At 43.1% G+C, this 15,414-nt stretch overlaps 1 protein-coding gene across 22 annotated transcripts in view; it reads left to right on the forward strand.

Moving 5' to 3' along the window:
• Ep400 (E1A binding protein p400) overlaps nucleotides 1-15,414 on the forward strand; it is a 106,658-nt gene that overhangs the window by 76,679 nt on the left and 14,565 nt on the right. For 10 of the 22 annotated variants that reach the window (XR_012911648.1, XM_075984027.1, XM_075983894.1 and 7 more), the window contains 12 exons: nucleotides 5,715-5,873; nucleotides 6,066-6,149; nucleotides 6,555-6,692; nucleotides 7,633-7,677; nucleotides 7,764-7,917; nucleotides 8,331-8,572; nucleotides 8,713-8,886; nucleotides 10,131-10,178; nucleotides 11,433-11,569; nucleotides 11,691-11,747; nucleotides 14,026-14,104; nucleotides 14,217-14,528. Coding sequence is in view for 21 of the 22 variants with exons in the window: in XM_075984027.1 (XP_075840142.1) it covers nucleotides 5,715-5,873; nucleotides 6,066-6,149; nucleotides 6,555-6,692; nucleotides 7,633-7,677; nucleotides 7,764-7,917; nucleotides 8,331-8,572; nucleotides 8,713-8,886; nucleotides 10,131-10,178; nucleotides 11,433-11,569; nucleotides 11,691-11,747; nucleotides 14,026-14,104; nucleotides 14,217-14,528 (1,629 nt within the window). In the remaining variant the exon portion in view is untranslated. The remainder of the gene's footprint in view (nucleotides 1-5,714; nucleotides 5,874-6,065; nucleotides 6,150-6,554; nucleotides 6,693-7,632; nucleotides 7,678-7,763; nucleotides 7,918-8,330; nucleotides 8,573-8,712; nucleotides 8,887-10,130; nucleotides 10,179-11,432; nucleotides 11,570-11,690; nucleotides 11,748-14,025; nucleotides 14,105-14,216; nucleotides 14,529-15,414) is intronic. The other 12 variants (XM_075984045.1, XM_075983912.1, XM_075983929.1 and 9 more) reach the window with 3 other exon arrangements.

The following is a 15,414-nucleotide window of genomic DNA, read 5'->3' on the forward strand; positions in this document are numbered from 1 at the left end:
CTTAGCATTTCTCATGTTGGTGCCTTTTTAGGGTGCAATGTTTTAATTCATATGAGGGATATTACTGTTGCAGTGCAGGCACTGGAAGATTTGGAGTTGCACACATGGGTCCTGTGCAGTGGCCATCTGTATAGGAACATAGCAGATACCTGTTAGGGATACTTAAATGTCCTCCCTCCTGGCTTGACCAAGGCTCTCTTTACTCCAAGACTTGGCCCCTGTTTGCTAAGTATCTCTTCTTTACCACAGCTTCAAGTGAAGAGATGGGGTTCCTTCCTCTTTAGATCCTGCTCTCCATGCCCTTTTTGACTGTCCTCCCCATGGAAGCTGTCACATGGACTAGGGTGGTGACCACTGTCTTGTTACTTGCTCTTCTGCAAAGGCCATGGATGATGGTGTGTGGCAGCGCCCTGGTCTGCTATTGGCCTGTACTTCATGCTCTTATAGCTTGTCTTTACCAACTACTTTCTGGTCCTAAAAGTGAAACTACTGAGAAAATCTCTCTTTCTTTAGCCACTCTCTTTCAGAAGAGACTACTCTTTTGATGTCTTACTGCATTTGCCTATCTTGAGCTGGATATGAATGGAATTCTGCTCTTTTCATGTGGCCTTACTGTATCTGGCTCCATTCTGGAGAACGATATTTATGAATTCACTACATTCTTCATCTGACCTGTTTTGAAGTATACTTTTGCAGTGTCTCATACAAGCAAGTACATGCATTCCTACTGAATGTAAGGCCTTGAAGTGGGGTCTCTGGCCAGCATATCCTGAATATATGACTAGTGGATAGAGCTCAGTGGTGTCTGAGTGCTGCAGCTGTTGAGCACTGCCTGGCCTCGCTCTTAGACTGATGGTCTCATGGGATAGCTTTATTTTGTATTTTGCTGTTGAGTACACCTTTTCATGAGTTTGCTGCCCATGAAGGTCTTTTCCTTTGCCCTAGTGCTGGGGATGAAACCCGAGGGAGGCATCATGTAAACCTGTACCACTGAACCTCACCCCAGCCCCTGGATAATTTTCTTTTAATTGCCTGGTCAAGTTTTTTGGATCCTAGAGGTGTGTGTGTGTGTGCGCGTGCATGAGCGTGCAGGTGACTGCAGAGACCAGGAAAGGGAATCAGTTCCCTTGGAACTGGAGTTACAGGTGTTGTGGACCACCCAGTTATTGGCATTGGGAACTGAACTCAGTTCTCTTTAACCATCTCTTCAGCCATTATCTTCTAACGTTAGTGTGTGTGTATGTGTGTAGGGGAGTGTGGGTATTACAACTCTGGAGCTGCAAAGATATCCTGACATATCAGGAAGCCAGGCTATACTTAGAGCCGCAATAGGACAGCTCTGAGTTCAGAGTCAAGGTGCTAAGGGATTGGTTGGTTTCCTGCTCCAGTTGATTCTTTTACTTATAGTGTGTGTGTGGGGGGGGGGGGCGTTGGTGTAGGTTAGAGAATAGCTTGCATGAGTCAGTTTCCCCCTTCCACCATGTGGGTTCTGGGGATTGAACTCGGATCATAAACCTTGGCAGCACAAACCTTTACCTGCTGAACCGTCTTACTGTCTCTCCTTTGTTGAAGATTGTTTTGTTTTTCTCTTTTTTCTACTTCTGTGTACTTTATATCTTACCGACTCAGGGCATCCATACCATTGTTCTTTATCTTGCTAAACAGAGATTCTTTGTAGACAGAAGTTTCTGTTCCATCCAGTCCTACAGCCGTTCAGTCCCAAGAAAATACACAGAGACTTATATTAATTATAAACTGTTTGGCCTGTTGTTCAGGCTTAATACTAACTAGCTCTTACAACTTAAACTAACCCATAATTCTTATCTATGTTAGCCACATGACTTGGTACCTTTTCTCAGTAAGGCATTCTCATCTTGCCTCCTCTGCACCTGGCTGGTGACTGACTCTCTGCCTTTTCCAGAATTCTCCTAGTCTGATCACCCTGCCTATACTTCCTGCCTGGCTACTGGCCAGTCAGCATTTATTAAACCAATATGAATGTGAGTTCACAGTGTACAAGGTCATTATTCCACAGCAGTTCCTACATCTGTTGTCATCATCAGGGCTTTCTGTATCCAGCTTCAAAGGTTCTCCAGGTTACCATGGCGCTTTCCTTTATTGTCTTCTGGATATGTTTTTTGTGGGTCTAGTGCAGTATGGTCTGTTGTAGTATGAGCGGCTAGCTTTATATCTGAAATAATTACACAGAAACTGTATTCTTTTAAACACTGCCTGGCCCATTATATTTAGCCTCTTCTCGGCTAACTCTTGCACCTGGACTAGCCCATTTCTAATAATGTGTGTAGCCCACGAGGTGGAAAACTATAACTATAACTAACCATTCTTCAACTCCATCAAAGACTCCAGAAGGATATAATATTACCTAAGCAAATAGGAAATCAAAACTCTAGAAATGACAGAGACATCTCGCTGCCTGGACAGTCACCCAAAGTTCCTCTGTACCATTGGGGCATCCATCTTCGGCCTACAGGTCCATAGTATCCAGCAGACACCTCCACGAAGCAGGAAATTCCAAAGACAGTTCAGTCACTTTCTTCTGTAGCCTACAGAATGTCTCGCAAACTCTTTCATGAATCAGGAGCCCCGAAAGACCATCTCACCTTTAGGCAAGTTCAGCAGTCCTCTTTCTGCAGGTTCTTTGTGTCCAGTTTATGCATCAGTCCAGGCAAGTGCAGTTTCTTGCCCAAATGGCTAACCAACTCCATAAGGAGCCTCTTCGATGCCCATCTTCCTCTTGAAGTAGATTGGTATTGCCAGGAGCAGATGTGTCTCGTTGTCATGAAAAACCCTAAGTTATTAAAATATTTTAAATGCCATATTCTGCAGCCTTTGAGAGATATGAAGAATGCCTATCTGAAATATATCTCTATATATCTAGAAAATCTAAATAACATGACTACAAACTTGACTATTATCGATGATTATCCATTAACAACTTATATTTCTTAATTATACAGTACATTTTTAAATGAACTACACAATCACAATACCTTAATCAAGATCAAGAAATACATATACATATAACAAAATTGACCTTAAAATCCATATCAATGCAAATTATTCATACCTTTATCATTTCCCCCTTTAAATGTAATAGAACATTTATAAACAATATTTTGGGAACATGGGTGCAGTTTTTTCTCTCCAAACTGTTTTCTGCTGAATGGGGGCGCTGTTAATTAGATCATTTAGGGTGTAACCTGTGTGCCAGGTTTATCTCAGTTGGCAGTTGAGTGAAGTAATTTTTTGAGGGTGTTTACAGCAACTTTTCAGAAGGTCATGGTCTATCATACCATATGGGGATAGAATTAATCCATAGGGTCTGGTCCTCTGTGAAAACAAAAGAAGACCCTCTCCAAAGCATCATATCCTTAGACCCAAATTTTGAAATCGTAATGCCCTTATATCCATTCTGGTTTAGCTTGGCAGCCCATGTAATGAAATGTCTCTCTGTATTTAGCTCCTTTACAGTCAAAAATTTTAAAGAAAATACAATGTATATAATCCAGACTCTCTGAATTTTCCATTTTTACGTGGCTTATTTTTCTTTATTTTTTAATCTCTTAACTATCTGTATTCTGTCTCTTTAAAGACTACCCTTTTTTTAAGACATTAACTTTATTTTATATATATATATATATTTTTTTTTTTTCTCTCTCAAGCCTACGTACATGCATCCAACAATCTGTTTTATTGTGAATCTGTAATTTTTTTACTATTCAGGAGCACTTTGTTTTGCGCCTTTAAATCATTAAGCACTTAAGACTCTAAGCTGTGACATTCCTAGGTCAAAAACAGGTACTGCCTGCTTGCCCTGCCCAGTCCAACATGGTGGAGCCGCTCGTGCCTCTGATCCTTGCATATTGCACCAGTAGCGTGGTGGAGCTGCTTGTGCCTCTGAGCCACAGCACACAATGACTTCCTTTTAGGCACACAGCAAGTCTAGTTGCCATCAAACAAATCGTAGCACTTTACTTCAAATGCTCCATTCAAAAGCTCTGTCTCCCGCAGGAGCCAGACAGAGATCGCAATGGCGGCACAAACCAGAAAGCCAGCATTTTAAAACAGCCAGTTTTTTCCTGCTGCTGAGTCAGGAAAATTTCAAAATGGAGGACATACCATTTTGTGCTAGCTCTGGGGCCGCCAGGTAGGAGCGGCACTCAGCACTTTAATTCTGAGACTGAGCATGCAGCACAGAAATTCTTTTCATCCAAGTAATCTGACATGCAGAGCACTGCGCAGTCTGAAAACATGCCTCTGTATGGCGGCAGGAATCCGCCATGCTCTTCCGCCTGCCTAAGCCTGATTCTGCCGTCTGCCCAGGTGCAGGCAGGGAGCGCTGAGCCATCGGCACGGTCTCAGAACACTCTCCTTCCCAAGCGGGAACAGATACATCCAGTCCCATAAAAGCCATTGAAGTGTTTTAAAGCCAGAGTTCACGCTGGTAGCACAGCCCCAAGAAGCTGCGCTTTAAAATGATGCAGCGTTTTTTCTGCTGCTGTTGTCGAATCAGGAAATCTCTCTACAGCACGCCATCAACAAACAGCAAAAATCTATGTTAAACTCTCTCTCCCTTATTTTTAAGCCTTCTCAGGTTTTTAAGTGGATTTAGTCCATCACGTCGGGCACCACTCTGTTGTAGTAGGAGCTGTGGGGCTGTGTCCCGCCACCCAGCCACCTGCACGGCTAGCTTTATACCCGAAATAATTACACGGAAATTGTATTTTTTTAAACACTGCCTGGCCCATTAGTTCCAGCCTCTTATTGGCTAGCTCTTACATATTGATCCAACCCATTTCTAATATCCCTGTAACACCACGAGGTGTCTTACCAGGGAAGATCTTAACCTGCATCTGTGTCCGGTAGGAGAATCATGGCGACTCTCTTGACTCAGGTTTCTTTCTCCCAGCATTCTGTTCTGTTTACTCCATCCACCTAAGGGTTGGCCTATCAAATGGGCCTAGGCAGTTTCTTTATTAATTAATCAATGAAAGCAACAGATTAGAAAGAAATCACTCCCACATCAATGGTCATATTTTAAACTGCAGGTTTTGTCAAATACTGTGAGAACTGGTTGTATGGTTTATGATTTTTTTTTTAAAGCATAGCTATATTGTCTCACATGTGAGCACCTCTTTTCACATTCCCAGCCATGATGTACTTCCAGCACTTAGGAGGTGAACAGTGGCAGCTTTTTAATATACATGCCTCTTATTCTAATAAAGTCAGCTGTCCTGTGTGTTCTGAGCACCTTTGCTACAGTTTTTTTTTTAATGGACTTATTTGGACTCTAAATAGGTCTCTGTCTTGTTTTCCCTGTGTCCCTATGGTTAGTACCATATACTAGGTGTGAGATAAAACCACATGGTCCCTTCTCATTCTTAGAGTCTGTAATTATTGGTAGCCTCATTTTCCCTGTTTCTTTGATCATGTTACCATCTGTAACCCATGTCAGTTGTTTTGTTTTTCCATGAAGCTTTTCCACCTATCTTGATAGTAATTTTAAAAGTTTTAGATCCATCCATATCTCTTATCACTGGAATGTGTGAGCATGTGTATGAAAATGGTAAAAGAAGGGAAGTGCCTCTGGAGGCTTACTGGTTGCTTACAGTACAGGTATGTATCTACTTTAACATTACAAACTCCTTTGTTTGCCAAGTCCACCACCAAGTCTCAGTGCACACTCCCTTTAGGCCCTCAAGAGTATTGAGTATCTGGAGGAAGACACCCAGAGGTCCACAGAGGAAGCCATGCCTGGATCCAGCACTGTAGTTGTGTCCTCAGACTCAGACGGCTCTAGATATGATGAGGAGCCATCCCAGCTGGAGGAGCTGGCTGATTTTATGGAACAGGTTTGGGGATTTTTTTTTTTAAGCTAAGAATTTCAGCATTTGAACCCTTTTGTAAAATATGTTTTGTTTGCTGTGACTAAGAACAGTTACTTTTTAAATTAAATGTCCATGAGAGGATTTTATGAGGAATATTATTGATCTTTATTAAATTGCTACTAACTCTGTTTTTAAAAAAATGTATCTTTGAAATAGCTTACACCAATTGAAAAATATGCATTGAATTACTTGGAATTGTTCCATATGACCATTGAACAAGAAAAAGAGAGAAGCAATGAGGTAAGAGAATCAAGTTTTGGTCAGTTTAACATATTAAAAGTAAAAAATTTCAGTGCTGAATTTGATTTGCAGTGACTGTGACTCCACTCCATAAAATTTAAGGGATGAAGCCAAATCCTGGCAGTGCAGGCCTTACTGAGACTGAGATCTCCCAAGCCCTGTTCAGGCAGCTGGAGCACTTGCTTTGCACTGTGACATCATTGCATTTGACTTGAAGTAGCTTGGAGTTGATACAGGGTTACATGTGGAGAGGTAGAGCACATACATCAGTAAGAACTGAGACATCCCTTTGGGGAGATAGGACTCTACCTTGTGTGTATAGTGGCTGGGGGAGTTGAGTACTAGGAAGAAGCAACCTGCCTCCTCTGATCTTGAAAGTTCTTTTCCCCCTGTGCTTTTTCTTAGCAGGATTTGGTGATGGCATCAGTGAGGGACTGGGAATTCCGCAATGCTAGGGCCCTGCAGGAAAGGGAGGCCCAGTTGCAGCTTGAGCAGGAGGAGGCAGAGCTTCTCACCTACACTCGGGAAGACGCCTACAGCATGGTAAACTAGCACTCAGGTCCATTCTCACCTGACTGCTGTTCTGACACTTTGAGGTCTTAACTGATAATGACTTAATCCTCAGTGAATGATATCTTCAGGATTTAAATAAAACACAGGTTTTCCCCCAGCCCGAAAAGCAATCAGAATTATTTTTAAGATCTGGTAATAAGATAAATTATATTTCAAAACACAGTTCCTTTTTAAGCATCTAAATACTGATTTGGAGTGAAATAAATGTGACCATGGGAGCTGTATGAGTTTGTATTTGTGGTACATCAAGTATAGATCAACATGTCACATGTCAGCTGTCTATTCTTACCTTGTATAAGAGAATAATTGGTCCGTTTTACCATAAATAAAAGGGAGAATATTTAAACTGATTGCTTTATTGTAATTAGTCCATATTATTATTTTTACTATTTTGATGGACAATTTTTCTTAAGCATATTTAAAATTTAAAACTGAAATTTCAATAACAAATGAATGAATTAAATATTCACTGAACAAATAATAAACAATCCTTTTTTATGGACAACATGCCAACTCTAATGTCCATCTACCCTGATGAAAATAATTAGTCTGAATCTTCAAGGAATTATGTTCAAACAATTAGAGCTTTGGCCACCAGGTGAACGGCTTGGTTTCATGACAAAATTCATGATTGATGAGGAGTAAACTTAATTTCAACATCTCTCTACCTGGTATAAACTATGTAGGTAACAGGTAACTGAATGTGAAAAATATACTCAAATGCTTGAAAATATTTTACTGAAGACAATATTAAAATCTTTTTCTTTAATTTTTAAAAAAAAAACAGGTTTTTTTTCATACTCTTTTAAAACACAGTCATGCTTGAATATTGATGAAAATATGTGATTTGTGGCATGTAGCATGAGGTGTAAAGCCTTTGTTATATTTTAAACTTGTTTATGTTCCGTAGGAATATGTCTATGAAGATGCTGATGGACAGACAGAAGTCATGCCGGTACATGACCCCTCTCCCTGAATGCCTGAGCAAAGGCCAACCTTCCCATAGCTTGGTAATTTACAGAACCTGCTTTCTCTGTGCAGCTCTGGACACCACCCACACCTCCTCAGGATGACAATGACATCTACATTGACTCGGTTATGTGTCTCATGTATGAGACCACACCCATCCCAGAAGCTAAGCTGCCTCCTGTTTATGTGAGGAAGGAGCGCAAGAGACACAAAACAGATCCTTCAGGTATGTACCTCTCTCTCTCTGCCGGAATGGGAGAAGTGACCCAACCATTGTCTTTTGTACCATGTTTCCGGCTCTTCCCATTTCAGGGAAGGAGCCTTGATGGTTACAGTAGTTAGTACTACAAAACCACTAGGAGCCTAAGTACCATAGCATATACCTACATTCCCAGCATGTGGGATGCTGAGGCAGAGGATCATAAATGTTGATGGCCAGCCTGTGCTAAATAAATAGTGAGACTGTTTTGAAACCCCAAAACAGACAAATAGTAAACTCGAGAAAGTGATTTTACGTTAGCAGTTGTTTCCATTAGCCCATCAGTCTACATGCCTCTTGTGTACCTTCTTCCCTTTTTTTCACTCCACTGGTGAGAAAATCTCTGAGTGTCCTGTTTTACTGAACTCTGCCCCATTTAGCTGCAGGGAGGAAGAAGAAGCAGCGGCATGGTGAGGCAGTTGTCCCGCCACGATCCTTGTTTGACCGGGCGACACCAGGCATGTTGAAAATCCGACGTGAAGGCAAGGAGCAAAAGAAGAACCTGCTACTAAAACAGCAGGCACCTTTTGCCAAGCCTCTGCCTACCTATGTCAAGTCCTCGGGGGAACCTGCCCAAGACAGTCCCGACTGGCTCATTGGTGAAGACTGGGCCCTGCTACAGGTAAATGGCTTTGTTGTCCTTGGGTTGAGCATTCCCATGGTTTGTTTGCTCCCCCACATTGGTGATTCATAGTGCTTTGCGGTGTGTCTTTGGCATTTGAATGTACGTTGACCTATTTGCTCTGAAACCTTGTCCTCCAGGCTGTAAAGCAGTTACTTGAGCTGCCCTTGAACCTCACGATTGTGTCACCTGCTCACACTCCTAACTGGGACCTTGTCAGTGATGTTGTCAACTCCTGCAGCCGAATCTACCGGTCTTCCAAGCAGTGCCGGAATCGTTATGAGAATGTCATCATTCCCAGAGAGGAAGGGAAGGTGAGCTTGTACCCCTTGGTCTTCCTGGGAAGAATTGGCCTCTTCAGTGGCCAGATCTTGCTGTGTATTGCTGGGTAATGTAGTTGTCCCTGTAGACTGGTGAAGTCAGCCTTCTTGATCAGTGAGGCCTACATCTACACAGTACCTGGCACGTAATGGACATTAGTAGAGAGTCAATCACCATACCCTTGATCATGTTTGGTGTTAGCATATGAACCAGATGCCAGCCTTTGCTGTTGCTGCAGTATAGAAAACTGTGCCATTCAGGTTTCAGATGAGTAAGGGAAGAACTCTTCTTTGACTCGTTACCATCTAACTTAAAGAAGAGTCTGCTCATGCTTTCTGTGCTGCTTTTCATGTCTCTGTTTGTGGGTTAACTTTGAGCATTGAAAGTATTTATAGTATAGACAAACCATTGTGTTTTTGATTTAAGAAGCCAGCTATGGTTTGCATCCTCAACCCAAATGAGTTGGTACGGCTGCTCAGGGACATGTAGGCCTCTTCTTGGCTTTTCCTCATCTGCTTTGCATTTGTCTGTTTCTATTTCTCCATTTGGCTCTCTTTACACAGCTCTCTCTCTCTCTCTCTTCTCTCTCTCTCTCTCTCTCTCTCTCTCTCTCTCTCTCTCTCTCTCTCCATTTGGCTCTCTTTACACAGCTCTCTCTCTCTCTCTCTCTCTCTCTCTCTCTCTCTCTCTCTCTCTCTCTCTCTCTCTCTCTCTCTCTCTCTCTCTCGTCACTTGACAGCTAGTTTTTTCTGTACAGTATCCCCAGGCCATGTCACACCAGCATTTACAAATGTTCAGCCCCGATGCCAAGGCAGGTGTGCAGAGAACACTGCCTTTCTGAACACATCAGTATGCTCATTAGCATAGGAGCAACAGTGATGTTGGCAAGATAGGCATCTAGTTCTTATTTTGGTACAGTTTGTGAAATGTCTTTGGTGTTAAGAGCCACATATGCCCTCAGGATGAGGTCGCCACACTCACCTCACTTCTGTGACCACTCTTTGAACCATCTCTTATCATTTCTAAAACACTCATTTCAGAACAAAGCATTTGTTTGCTTTTTTTTTCCCCCATAAAAAAGCAAGCCTTCCTCATGATACCATTCTGTGGTACCTGCACCATAAAACTTTCTAAAGTCTCACATTCACTCTTTATGTTCTGGAAGCATTTAGTAATTATAGCAGCCATTACCTTAATATTGAAAAAAATAAAGCTAAAATATTTTCTTCTCTTATAGCTGATTTGTGAAGCTAATCCAAAGAAAAAGGCACAAAATTTTTATAAGGTACGAGGAGGTGTTCTGAATGAGATGGAAAGCTTTCTGTAAGTGCCTGTGAATAGGAACACAGTGAGATTCAGATTGAGCCCAGACTGTAGTAACAGAAATACAGCACTTAGGGTTTTTTCAAGTGCCTTTTATTCCTATGCATAGAGGCTTTGCTTCTTCATCTGAAGGAACCACACAAGTGACTCACTGAGCCCCTCAGGGACATCAGAGCTTCCCTGTTGCTCACACCCTGTTGAGGCCTGTGACATGGTGGCTAGATGCCAATAAGCACACTGTCCTTAGCCCTGGAGCTGTTGTTCATAGCTAGAACCATCCAGGGCTTGTTGTTGAACGCGTGTCTTTCCTGCCTTTGGCCTTGTCTTGCCTTCACTCTGGTGGTGGGTGTGACTCACTAGCTCTTACTCTCCCTTCTCCCTTTGCTTAGTGTTGTTGTTGTTGTTGTTTTTATATAGGAGAATGTTGAAGAAGCAGTTCCATGTAACCGTGCACGTTCATTTTTTAGTTCTGACTTTCCTTGGCATTCTCTTCTGAACTTAAGGCATTTCTCCAGCAACAGATGTGTACATGTGTGTATTTGCCTAACTATATCATAACTATACTGGGTATACATTACTGACTGTGATAATAGGGTTGGTCAGGGTTTAGAGATACTGAGGGACAGAGAGAGTCCTGGGCTAGTTGGGGTTGTGAACTCTTGTCACTGACCTCTGACCTTGCACGACTATCTCTGTACTTTCTGTATCCGAGGGGGTTAAGATGTCTTGGTAATAAGTAGACAACTGTTGAATTGTCTATGGCATTTCTAAGCAGAAAGGATCACTAGGTACAAATGATGTCACAGCCCCAAGGAATGCAGTTTTAGACATCTCTGCTACCCTCACTGTCCAGTATGAATTACCACTGCCTCATTTGTCCAGGGTATTAGACTCAACACCCTGTTACCTGCTGTGTGTTAACTCCAGAGTGTGACCCTGAATATTTTGTGCAACATTTCTTTCCTCAGTGAAAGGGAGGTTCAGCTGAGCAAAGTTCTAAGAATTGGGGAGTATTGCCAGCTACCAGCAAATGATGGCATTTCCGTGTTGCAACTGTTGTCTCATTACGTTATCCCAAAAAGAAAGAAAGGGAATGGGACTTGGGTGCAGCCATTGGATCTTAGCCACAGGCTTCTAATTCAGAAAATGTTGTTTCCAGAGTAGTTGTGTGTCAGGCTGATGGTCTAAACTTGAGCTCCTATCAATTTTGTTTCAGAGTAAGAACAACCGTCCACTCCGCACAAGCCAGATTTATGCCCAGGATGAGAATGCCACTCACACCCAGCTGTACACAAGCCACTTCGACCTGATGAAAATGACAGCTGGCAAGAGAAGCCCCCCCATCAAGCCTCTGTATGTTCCCTGGGCTTTCATCTTCTTACTGTGATTGCAGCAGCTGAGAAACCAGTGCTCAAGACTTTTTCTTGACTATGTTGTCTTCCTGTTGCTAACCATTCCCTTGTTTTTATTGCAGGCTTGGAATGAATCCCTTTCAGAAAAACCCTAAGCATGCCTCTGTGCTGGCAGAAAGGTACTTCTATGGAGCGGACACAGTTTTTACATTCGAAATGAGTTTAGAACAGTAGTGTGAGGCAGTATGATCTAAGCTTTGGCTATGATGGTGGTACATGCTCTGTACTTGAGAAATGTTGAGGTCTTTTGCCTTTGAGTGTGTGTGCGGTAGCCTCTGCCAGCCAGCCAGCCAGCCAGCCAAGATACATGAGAGTCATGTTCTGCATTTGTAAGGAGCCATCATCTCCTTTTGCTTTTTGGCAGAGGCTTTGTTCTCTGGGATAGCAAATATGTTCCAAGGCTAAGAAAATGATTGCAAAGAACTTTCTTCCTCAGGCTCTTCAATTGCAGGTACAATTCTTGTTGGTTGTACCATAAAAGGTTATTTAGTTTAGAGGTGAGTGTACTTGGTTATTCAATAAATGAAAAATAAATTAATTAGTGGGTGGATTGTGAAATGGTAAGATGGGAGAAAGTGACCATTCTCTTTGGTGCTGAGCTCTGGCCTGGATACTGGCAGTGGTTGTTTGTTTGTTCTCTGGATGAACTCTTAGAGAGGAAATCTGGTCTGGTGAAACAGCTGCCTCTCTGTTTGCATCACTGCCCATGTGCACACTGGTTGCTTCCTCTCCAGCCCTTGCTTTTTCTGTTTTGCTGTGTGTCTCCTTGTCACATAGCTATGGGAGTGGTCCTTGCCAAATAGTCAACTCATGACACATTTGCTGAGAGCCCAATAGCACTGCTATGCTTCCTTTAGCAGTGCACCATGTGACATGGGTTTTTCACCTCATGGTTTCCCGTCTCCTGGGGCTGGGCCATTATGTTGAAGCCCAGCCCTGCTTTGCTGTTTTTTGTTCTTTGTGTTTTTGCCATAGGGATTACCTTCAGAGGAGCCCTGTATTACTCATGTGTTATATGTACCTCTGCAGCAGATTGGGTGGAGTGTGATGAGTTGGTTGATCAAGCTAGTGTATGTTAGTACGTCAAAGGCTGCCATGGCACACAGTGCATATGAATGGTGCTGGCATGCCTTCCAGAGGTCTATGTAGCATGAAAGAGGGAGGAAAGGCTTTTCGCAGATGGCTGTGTACAGGACATAAAGGAGGCTCTTTGGGGCTTGGGAAGAGTAATTTCAGGTGCCAGTGTAGGGGGCATTTAGTCACCTCCCTGGGAAGGTGGGATGTGAGCTGGGCCTGGAGAGGAAGCTTGAGGACAAGAGAATCAGAGCCACCAGACCTATATAGGTAAAAACAGACTGTACTGAAGGGCTAGATATGGCCTATCATGTAATTTAACTGGGTGTTGACCTAATTTCTGCTCTGGAGTGCTAGTAAAAGGATTTAGTGGGGGGTAAGAGGTGGGGTAGTGTTTGTCCAGGGTTGTGGTTTAGCTTTGGGCAGGCTCTAGGTTCTCTGGTAAGCAGTGGAAGACTTGTGGAGGTATTTCTGAGCAGACCCAGAGAGTTCATGAAGTGCTGCCTGATAGTAAATTCTTAAAATTACAGAAAGCACTGAATGTCGTGTATCCTGGCGGTTTTGTTTGTATTTGCTTTCTTTTTGAGACTAGGCCTTCACATAGGCTGGCCTCAAACTCAGAGATACCTTCCTGCCTCTGCCTCCCAGTGCTGGGATTAAAGGCGTGTACCACCACGCCTGGCTGTTTTTAACACAAGCCTGAAATGTAGTCAGTCTGGTCGCTGAGACTACGACAGAATGAGAAGTGTATATAAGTAGTGTATCAGTATGGACTCCCTGGACCAAAACACAGCTCATCCGTCCTGAGCTGGAATGAATGGGACAGTGCCTGTTTTCATCAAACTATTGAGGACAATATGTAGTTTCAAACCAGTGACTTGTGAGACTAGAGATAAGACTCAGCAGCTAAGAGTTTGGTTTCTAGCACCCATGTCAGATGGTTCACAACCACCTGTTACTTCAGCTCCCTGGAATCTTCTGGCCTCCATAGACACCTGTATTCATGTGCATAAGCTCAGATACCTACACATAGTTAAAAAAAAAATCTGTTTAAAAAACAAAGGATGAGCCGGGCAGTGGTGAGTTCGAGACCAGCCTGGTCTACAAGAGCTAGTTCCAGGACAGGCTCCAAAACCACAGAGAAACCCTGTCTCGAAAAACCAAAAAAAAAAAAAAAAAAAAAAAAAAAAAAAAAAAAAAACCAAAAACCAAACAAAGGACGAAATACTAATGAATTGTTTCTAGAATTTTCCAAGTAATATTTTTGATCATGGCTGATATATGTAACCTAAGCTGTAGATAAGAGAACTTTTTACCTTTCAGTGGAATCAACTATGACAAACCACTGCCTCCTATTCAAGTTGCATCTCTCCGTGCAGAGCGAATTGCAAAAGAGAAAAAGGTATGGTGCCCTGGACTTTGGGTCCTCTCAGAAACTTGCTGCTGTGACATGCTGTCACCCCGGGCTGGGTCCAGCTCCTTTAGCAGCTTCTCTTTCTGTCTGACCCATCTAGGCTTTGGCTGATCAGCAGAAGGCACAGCAGCCACCTGTGACGCAGCCACCCCCTCCACAGCAACAGCAGCAGCAGCAACAGCAGCAGCAGCAGCAGCAGCAGCAGCAGCAGCAGCAGCAGCAGCAGCAACCCCCACCACCTCCACAGCAGCCACCACCACCACTGCCACAGCCACAGGCAACAGGCAGCCAGCCACCAGCAGGACAGCCTGCTGTCCAGTCCCAGCCCCAGGTCCAGGCCCAGCCCCAGCCTGTGCAGGCACAGTCAAAGGGGCAACCAACAATGACAACTGTGGGAAGTGCTGCTGTACTGGTGAGAGCCTCTAAGCCCACAGTCTCTAGACCACCCCCTGCGAGAACACGTGGTGCTCCCTGGGGGAGCCTGTGTTTTTATTGACTGTGCCATCCTCCAAGGCTCGTGAACGAGCCTCACTGGGTTGGGAGGGTAAAGCCACTTTTTGGTACTAAGGAGAACCTGGGTTCTAAAGTTGGGTGTAGTTGCATATACTTTTAATCCAAGCTTAAGGGGGATCAAAACAGGAAGATCTTGAGTATAAGTCCAGCCTGAGCAGTAAAACTGTGACTCAAAAATAAGATGCTGGATTCTGTAGAATAACACCGATGAGCTTGCTCCCTTCATTCATTGCAAGTGTAGCAAAAAAGATGCCCCACCTGTGCCCACTCATGTTTTCAGGCCATAAGTACACAAATATCCAAAGGAAATTCAGAGTTATGACCCTGAAGGACATACTCGTTGACATCTATACTTTAGTTCATTTTCTGTGATGATTATTACATAGACATTGAAACCACATTGAAGAGAACAGACTCTGTGCTAATGGATGACACTTGAGGCTATCAGCCAGGCGTAAAAGTGTTTGTGTGATATGTGCAAGTACACATGAGTGCTGGTTTGGGTGGTTTTCTCAGGAGCCGTCCACTTTATTTTTTGAGATGATCCTTCACCCAGGGCTTGCAGAGTTGGCTAAGTAGGCTATCTGTTGGACCACAGAGATCCTTGTGTACACTTTACCAGTACAAGGATTATAAGCATACACACTACTTCTGGGTTTTTATATGGGTGCTAGGAGTCAAACTTAGATTTTAATACATGCAAAGCAAGCACCTTACCAAGATCTTCTCAGACTCTGAATCATTACATTGAACTGTGGTAGGTTTTTTTTGTTTTTGTTTTTAAT

This window comes from Microtus pennsylvanicus, chromosome 1 (genome assembly GCF_037038515.1).
Source record: "Microtus pennsylvanicus isolate mMicPen1 chromosome 1, mMicPen1.hap1, whole genome shotgun sequence".
Lineage (NCBI taxonomy): Eukaryota > Metazoa > Chordata > Mammalia > Rodentia > Cricetidae > Microtus > Microtus pennsylvanicus.